Genomic DNA, 21,141 nt, shown 5'->3' on the forward strand with positions numbered 1-21,141 from the left:
CAATAACCCCCCTCCCCCCACCGTAAAAACTCTTCAAAGATAAAAACAAAAATCATTGAAATCACAAAAGCTCTTCAAATATGCTTACGAAAATCATCGAAATCATTGATAAAAATCGTTTTAAAAAATTTTCTTTTAAAATAATTTTTCATTTTTGGAATGTAAGTCGAAAATTTTCGGAAACGACACTGAAAGTTTTCTGAAATTTCGGATCCCAAAACCCCTGGTTGATTAAATATTTGCATAATACTTGACACATATCCATTTTAGATTATAAATTTGCATGATACTCGAGACATCCATCTTGTATGCAGAAAAATAACATCACTTAAAATATTAGTAAAAAATGCGGCGAAAATCTAATTAAAAAAATTAAATATTCTATAAATATAATTCAGACTTGACAACCAGAAGTTCCGGAGGAAGTTCCTGAACTTTAATTTGTTTCGTTTCTGACTTGTGAAAACATGTTTGAACTACGAGCAATCCGTTTCATATTCGTTAACAATTTCGATAATTACCGACTGATTAATTTCAATTGTAGAAAATCGGAGGTTGACGAAGACGTCGCAGTCTCAGAGTCTAATACAGGAACTCCAGATACGTTTTTATCGGGGTTTTGGGTTTATCAGTTTTTTCAACAGTTCAGAGACTACACTGCTTTGTCACCCGAACGCTCCATTGTTTTTGTAATAGGTCAGGGGTTCCCAAAGTGGGTGCCGCGACACCCTGGGTTGCCGCAAAGAGAGGCGAGGGGGTGTCGCAAGCTGTCCATATTTTCAATATTCGTGTATAATTGAAATTGATTCAGGTGCCGTGAAAAAATTGCAATTCGTCAAAGGGTGCCGTGAGTCGGAAAAAATTGGGAACCCCTGTTATATATAGTTATTTTCTGACAAACGCGGCTTTTTCAACAGGGTTTCCGTCTAAAACGGTGGGCTATAGTTTATGAGAACCTTTGTATAATGAGGTTTTGTGCCAACGAGGTTGCGAAAAATGTCTTCCAAGAGTGCTTCTAAAAGCTATACGAACGTTAGCAGAAGTGCATAGTCGTTCAAGGTGACTGTTTTGTAGATAGATGTACTTCGGTAATGTGAACTATTCAAGGTAAGGTTTTGTACAACTTGTCCACAAACTTTTAGATTATACTACGTACGTATGAGTTTTCAACTTATTATTTTATAACGTTTTTGAGTGACACAAATTAACGCGCATGAAGACATCACAAGAGCATTTGCGATAACTAACTGAGGAGGCGTTCAAAATGGATATTTCGGTCATCTATATGTTCTTGGGTACATATGCATGTACAGATGTGCCGAAAATACTTGTAAAGTATAAATTGGGTGATGGTAAAATAAAAATGTAGGTCGAAATCTGATTTCTTTTTTTGTGATTACAATCAGGGCTGCAGAGTCGGAAGGAAAATGGCTGACTCTGACTCGGGATTTTTTTTAATTGTATTATTTCCACTCCCTCTCTCCCTTCAGGGGAAGGGGGAAAACTGCTAAACAGAAATTGAAATATTAATTCCTTTTTATGAAAATTTCACATTTTGTTTTTTATTGTAAACCCAAGACGCATACAACGTTAGAAATTCAATTTAAAAATTAAATTTTTCAATAGTTACGAGTTAAAAGTGAGATGACATAAAAATCCCTTTTAAAAAAATTGAAAAGGATTACCTGTAATTTGCCCCCCTTTAATGTTTAACAGATAGATTTTTATCAAATCGTGTGCTTTCAATTTTTGAAAACTATCTTGAAAGAAAAAAAGCTTTTTTTCTAAATCCAAATTCTTGAGAATGGGTGGTTTTCCCCGATTGACACTTATCTGGTAGATGACACCCAAAGTTAATTTCAGAGTTTATAAAAAATATAAATATTTTAATTCTGAAAATTTTCAAGAATATATTTTAAATTATGTTTCATCAATAAAATGTCAACAAAAATAGGACACATGTACGTCAGGAGCTATTTTTATACAAAATGCGGCGGTATACAAATTTGTACGAATAGCTTTTACTATACCTCTTCTTCGCTAAATTTTTAATTTAAATTTTATTGGCTGCTTTAGAATTAACCTTAATATGAAGATTTTAAGAGTAACAGCAATAATTGAGTGTTATAATCAAGAAATCATTTACATTATTTTGTTCCATACTTTTTAGTGAGAACCAAGCTTATAGAAATAGTCTTAATAAAGAAAAAAATATAGATTATTTCATCGGATCTTTTGGATTCGTGCTTTCGCGCCAGAACTTCTTTGAATTTGCCGATCACCCTTAAAAATTTCAACTTTAGCTACGGGCCTCGACTTACTAATTTGTTACGTTTCTATAACTATTTTATATAACTGAGATCGAACAAAACACTATATTTCTATTTTTATTTGAAAATGTTTACTTGAAAATGTTAGGCAACAAAACCGTTTGCTGACAGTTGCTATTAGTTAAGTTAAAAAGCAAGCAAACTAGAGACGGCTACAGAAAGTTCGGTATGCACTCAAACTAGCTGATTGCCATAACGGCAGTTATTTTCTCATTAGTATCTTTTTATACATGTAATCGAACCAATTGGTATTCAGTTTTCAAAAAAATACAAAGAGAGTCAGTAAAAAGGAAAGAAAAAAAGAAACCCGGAGTCGGAGTCGGCATGTTTTCCAACGACTCCGACTCCGACTCCTTAACCCCAAAATCAGTCCGACTCCGACTCCACAGCCCTGATTACAATTCCTTATTCTTAGAAAGGAAGTAAAGTTAAATAAATCAATGATCCTTTAAATCCATGACAATCTTATCAATTAATTTCTTTTTTTTTTTTTTTTGCAATCGGCCATTTGGAGGAAAACAATCAGCCATCTTTGAACAATCGACCAACAATCGGCATCGGCCCCTCGGACAAAAAATGCCATCGGTCGAGCCCTAATAAATTACAGACCAATTGGTCTTTTATTTCTCCAGAAATCCGTAAAAAGGTGAATTTTTAAAAGTGTCCCAATACTTTTGGTCATATAGTGTATGTATATCTATATGAAATTTTAATCAAATTATGATTGCATCTATTTACATTTTCAAGTAGCCGAGTTGCATTTCTTGAATGAAATATTCACTGTCAGGAAAAGATTAAAAGCTTGAAGGTTGAATTCCTTCAACTTTTTAAATCCTTTTTTGCAGCAGATATTCGTAAAAATCGTAAAAAAAATGTTTGAAATGGCTCAGTAAAGGAATGAAACAATAAATAATTCTTAGTACATGTTCAAGTGAGCAAATTTATTAATCTAAACCAGTTTTCTATTTTTTCGTTCAATCTTCAAAGGGTGTGTATGTGTATGCTTTTTATTTATTTATTTTTTTAAAAGTAGCGAAGTAGCGACTACTTTTCAAAAGTAGTTTGTAGTTGCTACATTTTGAAAAAAAGTAGTTGTAGTTCGCTACAAAAAGAAAGTAGTTTTTTCAACCACTGAATAGATACATTGTGTTTTTTACTAGTATTGGTTTTTTATTATGACATTTGTTCCCTCATTTTATATTTGTTCACAATATGTTTTCATACTTATACAATTTTTGTACAAAATTATGAAACGTGGCAACAAAACAATATGTTTTCAAGAAATTTTTGAGAAATTCAGCTTTCTGGTATCACGTTTAAAAAATAGCGAATACCGGTATTGCAATCTCCAAATGTGTGGTTGTGTCATGAGATGTAGGTTTTGAGTTAGCATATTTGAAATATGATTATTGGTAAAAGCATCTTCATGAATTCAGAATGCAACTCAACTATTCCTTTGAGGAGACTGTTTAGGCGACTGTTTTTTAAATTTTAGGCTACTAAAGCAACTGTTTTCAAATAAAATTTTGATGGCAACCCTAAAATATAAAATAGACACGTAGGATAGGGTATACAGTACATGCTGGGAGGCATTCCTTACGGGCATCTCGAATGAAAAAGCATCAATCACAGGTATTGGAAAATGGCTTAGATGAGCCCGATAGAGAGAAAAATAGTGCACAGCATAGTCTTCCAAACACTAAAGAAAAGCTTTTTCAAATGCTTAATAATGTACAGTGGAAATTCTCTTCATCATTTCAACTTCAACAAATTATGCTTTCCGAAAGCAAGATGCACTAGTCACTAAAAAAAACCCAAATTGCTTTAAGTGTGTGCCCATAGAAGTTTATCTTCGATTTCTCCAGGATCCTCTTACCAGGTCCTGGCCAAGGTAGAGGGGAAGGTTACATGTGGCATCTAATGTCTAGGGCATAATTTGCATGAAACAAATTCAGTTTTAATTTGTATTCCAAACCTTTTTTATGCCACAAGAATGGGAATGAGTTGTTTCTGAAAATTGCGTAAATTTTGCTCTTTTAATTTTGCTTTTTTCTGGCATGTCACTAGGTGCATTTATTACATGTTTTGAAAGAAATGACAGTTGAACTCTTCGCATTTTCATTGTTAAGGCACATTGGATTGACTCTGCTTATTTAAAATTATTCAAAAAAACAACAGAGAATAATGCCAATGTAACCCTAAATCAATTTAAAGATGAATATAACACACCGGTTTTTTGGAGATGCATGGCCCATCCCTCAGATGTACATAAACGTATACAAAAACAACGACCAGCAACAGGCTCTGGGCCCAGCTAGACTGGTAATAGTCAATTTACAATCCCCAGTGAAGATCAATGGCCCTCTTAAAACTATCTACTCCCTTGCTCATTACTACCTCTTCCGGAAAGCTGTTTCAAGGTTCCACTACCCTGCTAAAATATTTTTTTCTAATATCAATGTTAGCCTCAGATTTAAATAGCTGAAAACAATGACCCCTTGTCCTGTATTCAGTGCTAAACTTCAATCCCGTAACATCTATCATTTTAATGAATTTAAGCAACTGAATCATGTCCCCTCGGTCTCTTCTTTGCTCAAGACTGTACATTTTTAGCCTTCTAAGCCTGGAATCATAATCTAAGTGGGAAAGTCCATTTATTAGCCTTGTAGCCCGCCTTTGAACTCTTTCCAATACATTAATGTTTTTCTTAAGAAGACCAAAACTGAACAGCATACTCCAAATGGGGTTCTTGCCAAACTTCTATATAAGGGCAGAAGAACTTCTTTAGATTTGTTTGAAATATATCTATTGATAAACCAAAGCATCTTATTGGCTTTGTTACTAGCAATGCTGCACTGTTGGCTAAACTTTAAATCCTGACTTATTAAGACCCCCAGATCAGTAACTTTGTCTGCCTGACTAATGACTGAACCTTGCAAATGATAACTTGTACACTTATTTCCATGCCCCAAATGTAGCACTTGACATTTCCCAACATTAACAGCCATACCCCATTTATCAGCCCACTCTGTAATATGATCTAGATCCTCTTGCAGTTGATTTGCTTGTTCTTCATTTTCTACAGTCCCCATAATTTTGACATCATCAGCAAAACAATTCATGTTCCCTGAAATATTTTTTTGAACATCGTTCATAAAGACAGTGAACAAAACAGGCCCTAACACTGATCCTTGAGGAACCCCACTTAAGACCTCATTCCAATTAGAATAATTTCCCCTTACAACTACCCTTTGTTTCCTTCCAGTCAGCCAGTTTTTTACCCAAATGAAAGTTTTCCCCTCCTATTCCTATATCTGCTAATTTGCTAAGTAGAGCAGCATGCAGTACCTTATCGAAAGCTTTTTGAAAATCAATGTACACAACATCTACAGGCTTCTTATTGTCCAAAGCCATGGTAACTTTGTCATAGAAATGTAATAAATTAGTTGCACAAGATTTACCTTTCCTGAAACCGTACTGAAAACTAGTCAATAGATTATTAGTCTCTAGAAAATTTACTATCTTAATTTTTATCAATGTTTCAAAATTTTTTCAAACCACAGAAGTTAGACTCACAGGTCTATAATTTCCTGCACTACCTGTAGACCCTTTCTTGATGATCAGTGTAATTTTAGCCAGCTTCCAGTCCTCTGGCACTGTCCCCGAGTTATAAGAAGCATTGAAAATATTTGCGATTACATCTGCTAATTCCTCCGCACTAAAATTTTTGGATAAATATTATCTAGTCCTGGAGCCTTATTTTCTTTAATTTTTTTCAAATGAAGTAAAAAGTCATCCCTGGAAAGTACAAAGTCCTCAAGCTGTACTATAGCTTGTGTCTTGTTGGTGTCAACTGTTGGGATACAGTTATCGTTAAAAACACTCGAAAAAAAGTTATTAAGAACATTAGCAATATCACTATCGTCCTGAATTAAAATTCCGTGCTCATCAACAAGTGGCCCAATGTGACTATTTTGAACTTTCCCCAAATTAGCGTATGCAAAAAACCTCTTGGGATTCCTGTTTATGCTATCTGCCAGTCTTTGCTCCAACTCTCTTTTCTGAATCCATACGAAATACTTAAATTTACGCCTTGCCTTACAATATTGGAGCCTATCTGCACTGTGACCACTTTCTCTAAACCTATGAAAAGCGGCTTGCTTGTAATTAAGAGCGTCTTTAGTTTCCCTGGAGAACCACATTGGCCAAATTTTAGTGTTCAACACCCTTTCTCCTAAAGGAAACATGATCCCCAACCGCATTTGCTAGATTTTCCTTATACTCTGCCCACTGAAGATTCACATCGCTATTATCTAATTCAGAAGAAAAAACTGCTTTCAAACTCTGCCTAAGTGCCACAAAGTCAGTATTTCTGAAATTGGGCACAAACCTAAAATTCTCTACTTTGTGCATATCAATTTTAATCCCAAACCTGATACTGTTGTGGTCACTATCTCCAATGTGTTTCCCTACACATAACCCCTGAACAGAGCTTTCCATGTCGCAGAAAACTAGATCCAAAATCGTGTCCTGTCAAGTACCCTGAGTTACAATTTGATCTAAGAAATAGTCACAAATTACTTTCAAAAATTTCTCTTCTCTGCTATTACTATGGTTAAAATTATTCCAATCAATTCCTGGAAAATTAAAATCTCCCATTATGATGACTGACCCCTTGCTAGAAATATCACTAATAATACTAAACAGCTGTTCGTCTTGACCCTGGCTAAAGTTGGGTGACCTATAAATGTTCACTAAACGTAGTTTTTTGCCCTTATATTATTTTGATCCTCAACTCCAGCCAAATCATATCAATTTTATTAGGTTTATCATTAATTACCAATTCATTGCAAATTAAAGTGTCCTTGACATAAAATAAAACCCCACCACCTCTTTTACCTGCTCTATCTTGTCTAAACAAACTATACCCAGCAATAGATAATAAATCATCATCACTTTCGGTTGCCCATGTCTCGGTAACTCCAATAATATCCAACCTCTCGTCTATAATTATGCTTTTCAATTTTTTCCATCTCGTTCCTAATACTACGAGCATTTGTATAAAAAACCTTAAGTAAGTCCGTTTTAGTTTTATTTAATGCTGCACGATTATTTGAATCCCAATTGTTAAAATCTTCTCTCTTATTAGCCACCCTATTTCCGTTTCTACTAAAATCCCAATAGTCAGTACCCTTTTGAATTCTGCTCCTTAAACCATGCCCCCCATTCCAACTTAGTTTTTTTATTCTGAAGCCTCTAAAACCAAACCACTAAACATTATATGACCCCTGTAACGCTCAGATGCAGGCCATCCCTAGCAATCCAATCGCCTTTACATTCACTCCACACATCAATAAACCTGATACTACCGTTAACGCAAATTTCCTTGAGTACCAGGTTCATACACCTAACCCGTTGGTTTAAACAATAGGGGTAATATAAAATATGCACTCCATACCTGGGAAGCAAACCCTCCAATGTAAGCATCCTAACTCTGATTTCTGTTAGTTCAACACACTTAGTGCAAATGAAATCCTTCTCAGACTCATCCTTCCCCTTAAACAAGCAGAACATCTGACATAGGTCACAAGAAATCCACTTGTCCCCTTTACCACTTTTAACCTCCTTCATTATGCATATAAGCCCCGTTTTAGCTCAAAATGGTACACTTAAAAGTCAATACAAAAATACAAAATTGAAGAAATAATGCTAATTATTAGAATTAGAAAGCATTGGAAGTAAAAGATACAAATATTACTAAATCCTAAGACAAGCAGTAAATCGAAATAAACAAGTTACACCCTAAACAGAGCATTCAGGCTTAACAACAAGTAATCAGCACAATTTAGGTTAGCTACAAAGAATAGAAAAACACTTTAAGAAAGCAAGTAAATCAAAAATATGACTTAAAATCACAAAAATACTTAATTATATGATAAAATACAATAAAAATACTGAAACTAAAGCAGTAAAACAAACAATTACAGTAAAAAATCACTTATCTCAGGAGCAGCAAACACACTCCCCAGCAACACTAGCGAACTCTATCGGCGGATTTCATATATAATCCATTTTTGTATGTGTATTTTCATATCTTTTTTCTAGAATATTTAAATTTGTTATGCAAGTATTTTTTTTTTTTACACTTTGTTTAGTGTTCAGTGCATAAACTTTAATTTATGTCTTTGTTTTTATAGTTCACAAAGTTCTTCAGATATGGAAAAGGAAAATGATAATGAGGAAAATTCGGGTGAAGAATCTAATGAGTGAGTAGTTAGAAATTAATATTTCTGAATTTAGCTAATCTAAACAGGTACAAAAATAATTTCCAATGCAGTAAATGCTTTTATATTTGAACCTTTATTTCACAAACTATTCACTAGTCTCGAAACATATTTTATCGAAATAATGTCTGCTCTCTTACATTTTTACAAGCTGTAACTTTTTTTACAAGCTGGACCTGCAGTTAGAGTAACTCTGTTTTGATTCCCTTCAGTACAACCGGGAAGTGTTAAGGAAAAGATGGTGATCCCTTTCATTTAAATTGTATTTTCATCTCTTTCTGCCCTTGTTTTATGCAGGGACTCAGAGCTGAAGAAATATTTTATACTCTGATCCTAGAAAAAAAGTAAAGGAAAAATATTTTTTTTATTATCGTTTTTTGCACTCTTTTATAAAAATTATTGTAAAAAAAATAACAAGGTATTTAAGCAAAATTTTTTAAATTTTCTTTTTATTTAAAAAAAAAAAAAAAAAAAAAAAAAAAAAAACCTGAAAACCGTCTATAACAATACTACTTTTGGAGCTTGAGAAAAATATTGTAAAAGAAAATTTATCTTTTTAGATTAGGGGTTCTTAAATTGTGTTTCTTGGATTCCTTAAGTTCCATGGAGATCAGAAAAATGATATTAAAAACTGTGTTTCTTTTGTTTAATTAAAATTATTCACTTAAAAAGTCAATAAAAATCAAGTTTGGGTGAAGTTTTCAATAAATCATTTTTCCAAATGAACAGTAGAGAAAATAATGAAATGAAATTGGGGACTAAAAATTTATTTGTTGATGTGCAATGGTGGTCGATTCTGTCACTACAGATATTCTCTCTTCTATTCTTAATGATCTCAAAAGTGTGCATTTGATTTTGTTCATTTTCAATTGGCACAATAGGTGTTAAACGAGTTTCCTTATTTATGGGTTAACAGTAAAATCGCAATAAACTAGATGCTAAACCTGACATGAGATTTGAACTTCCATCTCATATTTAAAATATCTGAATTAATAAAAATTACATTCAAATAAGGATAATTAAAAAAATATGCCTTCAAAAATGCCCAAGAGCGGAAAGCAAAAATTGGTTGATCACACTTACATACTATTTCCTACCCAAACCTGTAAATCAAATTTATTTTACAATGCTTCTACAATAAATAAATAAATAAAATGAAATCAATTATTTTAATACCTTACAGTCGATACAATCTCTTAATTTTTAACGATTTTTTGAAATCTACATCCTATAAACTACTACCTAACCAAACAGACAGCCGACGGAATCCTGAGTTCAACATTGATTTAACTAAATGCAAAATCTGTCTTTAAAATCAAACCTAGTCAGTTACAGGACCTAACTTAACAGATACCCACAGAATAATGAGTTGGACACTAATTTAGCTTAAAACAAAATTTGTGTTTTAGCCAAACCCAGTCAGTTACATAGTAGTTCATAGGAGGCAATGATTTCAAAGACTGATTCAAAGTTAGGAAATTATGTGTAATTAGAAAGGTATTTATATAATAATTGAGGTGAAAATTAAATTTTTTTTTTTTTTTTTTTTTTTTTTTTATAATTTGGTGTCTAGTTATTATTTGAACTGGAATTTCAAAATGAATTTGATTTATAGGTTTGGGTAGGAAAATGTATGTCAATGTGGCCAGTTTTTGTTTGCTTTTTATTTAGTTCCTTGATGTTTTTTACAAGCATGTTAGTTTTTGTTTAAAAATATTATTTTTTGCTTTTAGTAGTGTAAATATAAATTAGGCATGTAGTATAGGGTGTATGGTACATGCTGGGAGGCATTCCTTACAAGCATCTGGAATGAAAAAGCATCGATCACAGGAGTTGGAAAATGGCTTAGATGTGCCTGATAGAGAAAAAAATCAAGTACAGCGTAGTTCTCGGAACACTGTAAAGAAAAGCTTTTTCATATGCTTAATAATGTACAGTGGAAATTCTATTCATCATTTCAACTTCATCAAATTATGCTTTCCAAAAGCGAATTGCTTTAAGTGTGTGCCCATAAAAGTTTATCTTTTATTTCTACAGGATACTCTTATCAGGTCCTGGCCCAGGTAGAGGGGAATGTTACATATGGCATCTAACGTCTAGGGCATAGACTCGCAGTTTTAATTTGTATTCTGAACTTTTTCTATGCCACAAAAATGGGAATGATTTGTTTCTGAAAATTGTATAAATTTTGCTCTTTCAATTTTGTTTTTTTCTTACAAGTGACAAGGTTCATTTATTACATGTTTTGAAAGAAATGACAGTCGACCTCTTCATATCTTCATTGTTATGCCAGATTGGATTGATACTCTGCTTATTTAAAATTAGGGAAAAAACAATAGAGAATAATGCAGCAGCAACCCTTAATCGGTTTAAAGATGAATAAGGCACACCAGTTTTTGGAGATGCATCACCCATCCCCCTGATGTGTATAAACATATATAATCCATTTTTGTATGTGTATATTCTTATGTTTTCTAGAATATTTAAATTTTTTATCAAAGTGTTTTTTTTTTTTTTGTTTTAACACTTTGTTTAGTGATTAGTGCGTAAACTTTTATTTATGCCTTTGTTATTATAGTTCACAAAGTTCCGTCAGTAACAAAACATATGAAGATGAAAATGATCAGGTGGAAGTGTCAGATGAAGAATCTAATGAGTGAGTAGTTATAAGTTAAAATTTCTGAATTTAGCTAAGCTAAACAAGTACAAAAAATTTTCCAGATGCAGTAGATGCTTTTATATATGAACCTCTATTTCAAACTATTCTCTAGTCTCGAAAAATATTTTCTAGAAATATTGTATCAAATGATACATTTTTACGAGCTGTAACTTCTTTACAAACTGGACCTGCAGTTAGAGTAACTCTGTTTGGATTCCCTTCAGTACAACCGGGTAGTCTTAAGGAAAAGATGGTGATCCATTTCTTTTAAATTATATTCCCCCCCCCCTGCCTTTGTTTTATGCAGGGACTCAGAAATGAAAAATATGTTTTATGCTCTGATCCTAGAAAAAAATTAATGGCAATTTTTTTTTTATTATAGCTGTTTTTATGCTTTTAAAAAAATTCTTGTAAAAGAAATAACAATGTATTTAAGCAAAATTGTTTTGAATTTTCTTTTCGTTAAAAAAAAAAAAAAAAAGAAAACTAAAAACCATCTATAACGATACTACTTTTGTAACTTGAGAAAATTAGTGTCAAAAAAAATCTATCTTTTTAAAATTAGGGGTTCTAAAATTGTCTTTCGTGGAATCCCAAATTTCCATGGAGATCATAAAAATGATATTAAAAACTGTTTCTTTCGTTTAATTTAAACTAGTCACTTAAAAAGTCAATAAAAATCAAGTTTGTGTGAAGTTTTCAATAAGTCAGTTTTGCAAATGAACAGTACAGAAAATAATGAAATAAAATTGGGGACTAAAAATTTATTTGTTGTTGATGCGCAATGGTTGTCGTTTCTGTTACTACAAGGATTCTCTGTACTATTCTGAATGGGCTCAAAAGTGTGCGTTTGCATTTTGACCATTTTCAATTGGTACAATAGGTGTTAAATGGGGTTCTCCATTCATGAGTTAACAGTAAAAATCGCAACAAACTAGATGCTAAACCTGACATGAGATTTTGACTTCCATCTCATATTTAAAATATCTGAATTAATAAAAATTACCTTCAAATAAGAATAATTAAAAAATTAAACCTTCAAAAATGCATAAGTGTAAAAAGCAAAAATTGATAGATCACACTTACATACTATTTCCTGCCTAAACCTATAAATCAAATTTATTTTACAATTCCTCTACAAAAAAAAAAAAAAAAAAAAAAAAAAAAAAAAAAAAACTATGCACAGTTATGAAATAAAAAACTATATTAATTACTATAAAACAAATTGTTTTAATACCCAATTAATTAACCCTTAATTTATAACAATTGTTTGAAATCTGCTTCCTATAAACTACTACCTAACCAAGCAGACAACAAACTGAATCCTGGGTTCGACACTAGTTTAACTAAATGCAAAATTACTCTATAAAATCAAACCTAGTCAATTACAGGACCTAACTTAACAGATACCCACAGAATAATGAGTTGAACACTAATTTAGCTAAAAACAAAATTTGTCTTTCAGCCAAACCCAGTCAGTTACATTACGTAGTAGTTCATGGGATGCACTGATTTCAAAGACTGATTCAAAGTTAGGAAATTATGTGTAATTAGAGAGAGAGAGGTATTTATGTAATAATTTATGTAATAATTAAAATCTGTTTTTTTATAATTTGGTGTCTAGTTAATATTTGTACTGGAATTTCAAAATGAATTTGATTTATAGGTTTGGGTAGGAAAATTGTCAATGTGGCCAGTTTTTGTTTGCTTTTTATTTAGTTCCTTGATGTTTTTTAAAAGCATGTTAGTTTTTGTTTAAAAATATTATTTTTTGCTTTTAGTAGTGTAAATATAAAATATGCATGTAGGATAGGGTGTATGGTACATGCTGGGAGGCATTCCTTACAAGCATCTGGGATGAAAAAGCATGGATCACAGGAGTTGGAAAATGGCTTAGATGTGCCTGATAGAGAAAAAAAATCAAGTACAGCATAGTTTTCTGAACACTGTAAAGAATAGCTTTTTCAAATGTTTAATAATGTACAGTGGAAATTCTATTCATCATTTTAACTTCAACAAATTATGCTTTCCGAAAGCAAAATGAACTAGTCACTAAAAAAAAGAACCCAAATTGCTTTAAGTGTGTGCCCATAAAAGTTTATCTTCGATTTCTCCAGGATCCTCTTACCAGCTCCTATCCCAGGTAGAGGGGAAGGTTACATGTGGCATATCGGTTTAAAGATGAATATAACACACCGGTTTTTGGATATACATTGCCTATCCCTCAGGTGTACGTAAACATATACAGTGAAACCTCCCTTAACTGACACTCCCGAATAACGGACACTTCTAATTAACGGACGTTTTTGCAAGTCCCAGTCCCTCAATATAGGCCATTCCATGTAATTCACTCCGAATAACGGACAGTAATTTCACGAAAAATTTCCATTGCGTCTTTTCACAGAATATCTTAGTAACTGCTTGCCTTACAAAGCTTTTCATCCTCCACAACTGATATTCCACCCTCCCCCCGTCATTTCCTGATCACTGTTTCTTGTAATTAAAAGGGTGGTAATGGGCAGAGGCAGCGATTGGGGCTTAAAAGTTGGGGACAGAAAAAAAAAGAACTAAAAGACATGGTACTTTTTGCTGGCAGCAAAAAATGAAAAAGAAAAAAAAAGTCATAATTTTGTTCCGGCTAGTTTTGAGATTATTGAAGCAGATAAATGAAAACTGATATCAGTCTAACAATTAACATACGTTTTTCCTAAGATTTTAATGAATTTTGTACACAATAACTATTTAAAAGTTAAGATAAAAAAAAAAGAAACTGGGCGCTTTTTCTTACTGGATCTCTCAGGAGATGCAATTGAGCAAACCGGCGCTGGTAGTTGTCGGCTTTATGGCGCCGTGGTTTCGTTGGGTTGTTTAATTTTTAGACATGAAAAAGATTTGCCCATATTCAATGTCATCATATTGCCAACTGTCAATCATGCAATAGTCATACTCGAGATAAAATAAATAAATTAACCATAAAAAGTGTGTTGGGGGGAGGGGGTTTCTCCGCTGAATCACCGCCGTTGGTAATGGGATATTCATACCCTGAGATGAATTGAGAGGCAAGCGAACCTTCTTTTCATGCAGCAATTGTAGCTTTGCAGTTAAACTTTCCTAAAGGCGTGTTGATTTAGTTGATTTTTTTGTGTAACAATATAATTTGAGTTTTAAAATGGCAACTAAAAGAAAGAGACTGACGTTGAAAGAAAAATTTAATGTTTTGGATGTTGACAAAAAAGAAAAAAATAAGTGTGCGTTGTCTTGCCGATCATTTTCAAGTTGGGAAAACTCAAATCAGCGAAATTTTAAAAGATAAAGACAAAATTAGAAAATTGTGCACAATTAGAGACTCTTCGGAAGCACTGAAATACAGTAAAGAATTGAAAAACTTTTTCCTGAGCAAAGGGACACTGAAGGACTTGCTAAGGTAAATGAGCTTGTAATGCAAAAAAGCGATGTCAAACTGTTTTAACTGATTACTTTAATTGATTGAATGCTTTTTAAGACTACACTACAACTTAAGACACACTACACTTGTCGTAAAATGTAATAAACCTTTCGCAATTGTTTCAATTGTGTTCTACAAGGGGAACAACAGCCCGTTTTGAAAAAGGTAAGTTAAGTAGTTCCTCCTAATAGCGGACACCTCCCAATAACGGACAAAACTTCTAGTCCCTTGGCTGTCCGCAGGTTTCACTGTATAATCCATTTTTGTATGTATATATTCATATCATGTTTTCTACAATATTTCAATTTGTTATCCAAGTTTTTTTTTTAACAATTTGTTTTGGTGTTCAGTGCATAAACTTTAATTTATGTCTTTGTTATTATAGTTCACAAAGTTCTTTTGAAAATGGGAAAATAGAAAATGATAATGAGGAAAATTCGGGTGAAGAATCTAATGAGTAAGTAGTTATAAATTAATATTCCTGGATTTATCTAGTCTAAACAGGTACAAAAAAAATTTCCATGGCAGGAGATGCTTTTATATTTCAACCTTTATTTCACAAACTATTCACTACATGAAATACACCATGTAGTGACCCAATACATGGTGTATTTCATGTATTTCTGCTTTGGCCCTGGCTAATGGGCGGTAATTTACTGAATATACCTTGCCTCGCATTCAATCTTAGAGTTGAACTGAACCATTGCTTTGGTTACTCGTCTGGTCTGCTAATTCTATATTAGCTACCAGTTTGTTTTGCACTCTTGGCTTCCTTAAGAGGTATTCCATCTCCAGCTCAGTCACTTTCCTATTCCGGGCTGATGAGTGCTAATAAGCACGAAACTGCAGTCCTCGGCTGGAAATGACTGAGCTGGCAGTGTATTTCATGTATATCTGCTTTGGCCCTGGCTAATGGGCGGTAATTTATTGAATAAACTATTCACTAGTCTCAAAAAATATTTTACCAAAATAATGTCTCTTCTCATACATTTTTATGAGCTGTAACTTTTTTACAAACTGGACCTGCAGTTAGAGTAAATCTGTTTGGATTCCCTTCAGCACAACCAGGTAGTCTTAAAGAAAAGATGGTATCCCTTTCATTTAAATAATATTTTCATCTCCCCTTGCCCTTGTTTAATGCTGGGACTCGGAGCTGAAAAAATATTTTATGCTCTGATCCTAGAAAAAAAGTACTGGCAAATTTTTTTTTTATTATAGCTGTTTGCATGCTTTTAAAAAATTCTTGTAAAAGAAATAACAATGTATTTAAGCAAAATTGTTTTGAATTTTCTTTTTGTTAAAAAAAAAACAAAACTAAAAACCATCTATATTGATACTACTTTTGTAACTTGAGAAAATTAGTGTCAAAAAAAATCTATCTTTTTAAATTAGGGGTTCTAAGATTGTCTTTTGTGGAATCCCAAAGTACCATGGAGATCAGAAAAATGATATTAAAAACTGTGTTTCTTTCGTTTAATTTAAACTAGTCGCTTAAAAAGTCAATAAAAATCAAGTTTGTGTGAAGTTTTCAATAAGTCAGTTTTCTAAATGAACAGTAGAGAAAATAATGAAATAAATTTGGGGACTAAAAATTTATTTGTTGTTGATGGGCAATGGTGGGGGATTCTGTCACTACAAATATTCTCTCTACTATTCTTAACGATCTCAAAAGTATGCGTTTGCATTTTAACCATTTGCAATTGGCACAATAGGTGTTAAACAGTTTTCTCCATTTATGGGTTAACAGTAAAAATTGCAACAAACTAGATGCTAAACCTAACATGAGATTTTAACTTCCATTTCATATTTAAAATATCTGAGTTCATAAAAATTACATTCAAATAAGAATAATTAAAAATATAAAAAATGCTCAAGAGCAAAATGCACAAAAATTGATTGATCACACACACTATTTCCTACCCAAACCTATAAATGAAATTTATTTTATGATTCCTCTACAAAAAGAAAACTGAGCTAAATACCCAGTTATGAAATAAAGACTGATATTAATTACTATACAATAAATTATTTTAAAACCCAACTAATTAACTCTTAATTTGTAATAATCTTTAGAAATCTGCCTACTATAAACTACTACCTAACCAAACAGACAACAGACTGAATCCTGATTTCAACACTAATTTAACTAAATGCAAAATCTGTCTTTAAAATCAAACCTAGTCAGTTACAGGACCTAACTTAACAGATACCCACTGAATTCTGAGTTTAACACTAATTTAGCTAAAAACAAAATTTATCTTTTAACCAAACCTAGTCAGTTACATTACGTAGTAGTTCATAGGAGGAATTGATTTCAAAGACTGATTCAAAATTAGGAAATTATGGGTAATTAGGTATTAAAATAATTTAGGAAGTAATTAAAATCACTGTTTTTTTATAATTTGGTGTCTAGTTATTATTTTTACTGGAATTTCAAAATGAATTTGATTTATATGTTTGAGTAGGAAATCGTATGTAAATGTGACCTTTTTTTTTTTTTTTTTGCTTTTTATTTAGTTCCTGGATGTTTTTTGAAAATGTGTTATTTTTCATTTAAAAAGTATTATTTTTTGCTTTTTGATCTTGTGAACATAAAATAGGCACATAGGATTGTGTGTATAGTAAGTACATGCTGGGAGGTATTCCTTACGGGCATCTCGAATGAAAAAGCATCAATCACAGGAATTGGAAAATGGCTTAGATTAGCCCGATAGAAAAAAATCGAGTACAGCATAGTCTTCTGAACACTGTAAAGAAAAGCTTTTTCAAATGCTTAATAATGTACAGTGGAAATTCTATTCATCATTTCAACTTCATCAAATTATGCTTTCCGAAAGCAAAATGCAGGAGTCACTAAAAAAACAACCCAAATTGCTTTAAGTGTGTGCGCATAAAAGTTTAACTTTGATTTCTCCAGGATCCTCTTACCAGGTCGTTTAGGTAGTACCCAGGTAGAGGGGAAGGCTACATTTGGCATCTAACTTCTAGGGCATAATTTGCGTCAAAAAGATTCGCAGGTTTAATTTGTATTTCAAACTTTTTCTATGCCACAAAAATGGGAATGAGTTGTTTCTGAAAATTGTATAAATTTTGCTCTTTCAATTTTGCTTTTTTCTTGCAAGTTACTAGGTGCATTTATTACATGTTTTGAAAGAAATGACAATCGAACTCTTAACATATTCATTGTTAAGCCAGATTGCATTGACACTCTGCTTATTTAAAATTAGTGAAAAAACAATAGAGAATAATGCAGCAACAACCCTAAGTCGGTTTAAAGATGTATAAAGCACACTAGTTTTTAGAGATGCATCGCCCATCCCTCAGATGTACATAAACATATATAATCCATTTTGGTATGTGTATATTCATATCTTGTTTTCTAGAATATTTAAATTTGTTATTCAAGTATTTTTTTTTTTCTTTTAACACTTAGTTTAGTGAATAAAATATGACAACGTATATAAAGTACAAATACAAAATAAAAAAAGGTTAAAAAAGGTTATTTTGTATTTGTACTTTATATACATTGTCATATTTTATTCACTATGCAGTACAAAGTTTTCGACTACTTTTTATGTACTTAGTTTAGTGTTCAGTGCGTAAACTTTAATTTATGTCTTTGTTATTATAGTTCACAAAGTTCTTCAGATATGGAAAAGGAAAATGATAATGAGGAAAATTCGGGTGAAGAATCTAATGAGTGAGTAGTTAGAAATTAATATTTCTGAATTTAGCTAGTCTAAACAGGTACAAAAAAAATTTTCAATGCAAGAGATGCTTTTATATTTGAACCTTTATTTCAAACTATTCACTAGTCTCGAAAAATATTTTATCGAAATAACATTAGTCGAAGTAGTCCTATATATCCTATATTTTTCAAAAATGTCCTATATTTCTGTTTTTTACCCAATTTATCTTTTAAAAGGAAGAGTAAAAAAACTTTCTGACATCAGATTTTTTGTTGAAAATATGTGCCCAAATGAATTTCAAATTAAAAACTCAACTGACTAAATCCTACGACAGGCATCTTCACTCATTGGCTACAGCAATGTGACGTCACTCTATAGTGGGTGGAGTTTAACGAACTTAATCTGAAGTTGGTTTTAGAATTTTGCGTTTGGGGGGGGGGGGAATAGCCATTTGTTTTGTTTTGTATCATGGTTTTAGTTGGTATATTTTGTGTTCAGTGCATTTTCTAATCGGAATGTTCTAATCTTCTTTTTGCAATCTTTTCTTTTGGGGGGGGGGGTTAGGGGAATTTAGGGACAATGGAATGTTAGTTCCTTATGATGTTTAGACGTAGTTTGTGGAAATAAGTAGAATTATAATGGCAAAATTGCATCGCTCAACAAAATTTCGTGTGAAGTGGTTGAATCAGGAAGACATTAATTGTACAAATTTTGTTGTGTGGTGCACTAAAGGAAAAGATGATTTTACCGCTTTTTGCCACTTTTGCAACTGTTCAGTGCTTATAAGCAATAGTGGATTTTCGCAATTGAGGCTTCATGCTAAAACATTTAAGCATAAAGAAAACTCTGAAAATCATCAGAAGGCTTCTTCTCAAGCTCTGTTTGTTCTTAATGCAAGTGGTAAAGTGTTCAGTTTAGATATAAAATCAAAGAGCAGTGGAATTAGTACTTGGGTCATGAGTGGGAAAGAAAAAATAAAAATTTATCTTTGTTCAAATTTTGTTTAGTTATTTAGTCTGTAAAGTACACTGTTTTTTTTCAAAAATATTTCTTTCAACTACAGGAAAGTCATTTCAGATGTAAGTTATAATTTTGTTTTAATTTTTTTTTAAACGAAATCATTGATAAGAATAACTAAATAATATATGATATGTATTTCTTTTTTCATAGCAAAATTATTCATATAATGTGCCCTAATTTGTCCTATATTTTGTGTGGAAAATGTCCTATATGTGACAAGTCAGTCACTTCTACCCCTGAAATAACGTCTCTTCTCATACATTTTTATGAGCTGTAACTTTTTTACAAACTGGACCTGCAGTTAAAGTAACTCTGTTTCGATTCCCTTCAGCACAACCGGGTAGTCTTAAGGAAAAGATAGTGATCCCTTTCATTTAAATTGTATTTTCATCTCTCCCTGCCCTTGTTATATGCAGGGACTCAGAGCTGAAGAAATATTTTATGCTCTGATCCTAGAAAAAAAGTAATAACAAAATATTTTTTTTTTTGCTATAGCTGTTTGCACGCTTTTATAAAAATTAACGTAAAAAAATAATGTATTTAAGCAAAACTGTTTTAAAATTTTTTTCTTAAAAAAAAAAAAAAAATCCCCACTAAAAACCGTGTATAACGATACTACTTTTGGAACTTGAGAGAAATATTGTCAAAGAAAATTTATCTTTTTAGATAAGGAGTTCTGAAATTGTGTTTCTTGGAATCCTAAAGTTCCCTGGAGATCAGAAAAATGATATTGAAAACTTTCTTTTGTTTAATTAAAGCTAGTCGCTTAAAAAGTCGATAAAAATCAAGTTTGTGTGAAGCTTTCAATAAGTCATTTTTACAAATTAACAGTAGAGAAAAAATGAAATAAAGTAAGTTACTAAAAATTTATTTGTTGTTCATGTGCGATGGTGGTAGATTCTGTCACTACAAAGATTCTCTCTAGTATTCTCAACAGTCTCTCAAGTGCGTTTGTTATGAGATAAGCACTGATATTAATTACTATACAGTAAATTATTTTAATACCCAACTAATTAACTCTTAATTTGTAATAATCTTTAGAAATCTGCCTACTATAAATTACTACCTAACCAAACAGACAACAGACTGAATCCTGAGTTCAACATCAATTTAACTAAATGCAAAATCAGTCTTTAAAATCAAACCTAGTCAATTACAGGGCCTAACTTAACAGATGCCCACAGAATCCTGAGTTGAACACTAATTTAGCTAAAAACAAATTTTATCTTATAGCAATAATGTAAAAAAAATATAAATTAATGCGGCAGCAACCCTAGACCGGTGTCTGTACTTCACAGCAGAATTGATGCATCAGTTTAGAGAAAATTCCGAAACCGGTCTAATGTTAAATGATGCACACCTGGTTTTTAACGATGCATCGTCCATCCCTCATATATGTGCAAAAGAATATATAATCTATTTTTGTGTATGTATATCCATATCATGTTTTACTGGAGCATTTAAATTTATTATCCAAGTATTGTTTTGTTTTAAAACTTAGTTTAGTGTTCAGTGTGTAAACTTTAATTTATGTCCATGTTATTATAGTTTTCAAAAGTCGGCTGAAAATCTAAAATTGGAAAGGAAAAATGTTCAAGATGAGGAGCCAGGTGAAGAAGCTAATGGGTGAGAAGTTATACGTTAATAATTTGGAATTTAACTGTAGTCTAAACAGGTATAAAAAAATGTTCCTTATGCAGTTGATGCTTGTATA

The 21,141-nt window shown here is 32.0% G+C and overlaps 1 protein-coding gene across 2 annotated transcripts in view; it reads left to right on the plus strand.

Annotated features, from left to right (window-relative positions):
• LOC129231527 (glutamic acid-rich protein-like) overlaps nucleotides 1-21,141 on the plus strand; it is a 276,821-nt gene that overhangs the window by 185,062 nt on the left and 70,618 nt on the right. Inside the window, exons 13-17 of one of the 2 annotated variants that reach the window (XM_054865866.1) lie at nucleotides 8,528-8,596; nucleotides 11,193-11,270; nucleotides 15,104-15,175; nucleotides 18,350-18,418; nucleotides 20,976-21,053. In XM_054865866.1, coding sequence (XP_054721841.1) covers nucleotides 8,528-8,596; nucleotides 11,193-11,270; nucleotides 15,104-15,175; nucleotides 18,350-18,418; nucleotides 20,976-21,053 — 366 coding nt within the window. The remainder of the gene's footprint in view (nucleotides 1-8,527; nucleotides 8,597-11,192; nucleotides 11,271-15,103; nucleotides 15,176-18,349; nucleotides 18,419-20,975; nucleotides 21,054-21,141) is intronic. The other variant, XM_054865867.1, reaches the window with a different exon arrangement.

This window comes from Uloborus diversus, chromosome 10 (genome assembly GCF_026930045.1).
Source record: "Uloborus diversus isolate 005 chromosome 10, Udiv.v.3.1, whole genome shotgun sequence".
Lineage (NCBI taxonomy): Eukaryota > Metazoa > Arthropoda > Arachnida > Araneae > Uloboridae > Uloborus > Uloborus diversus.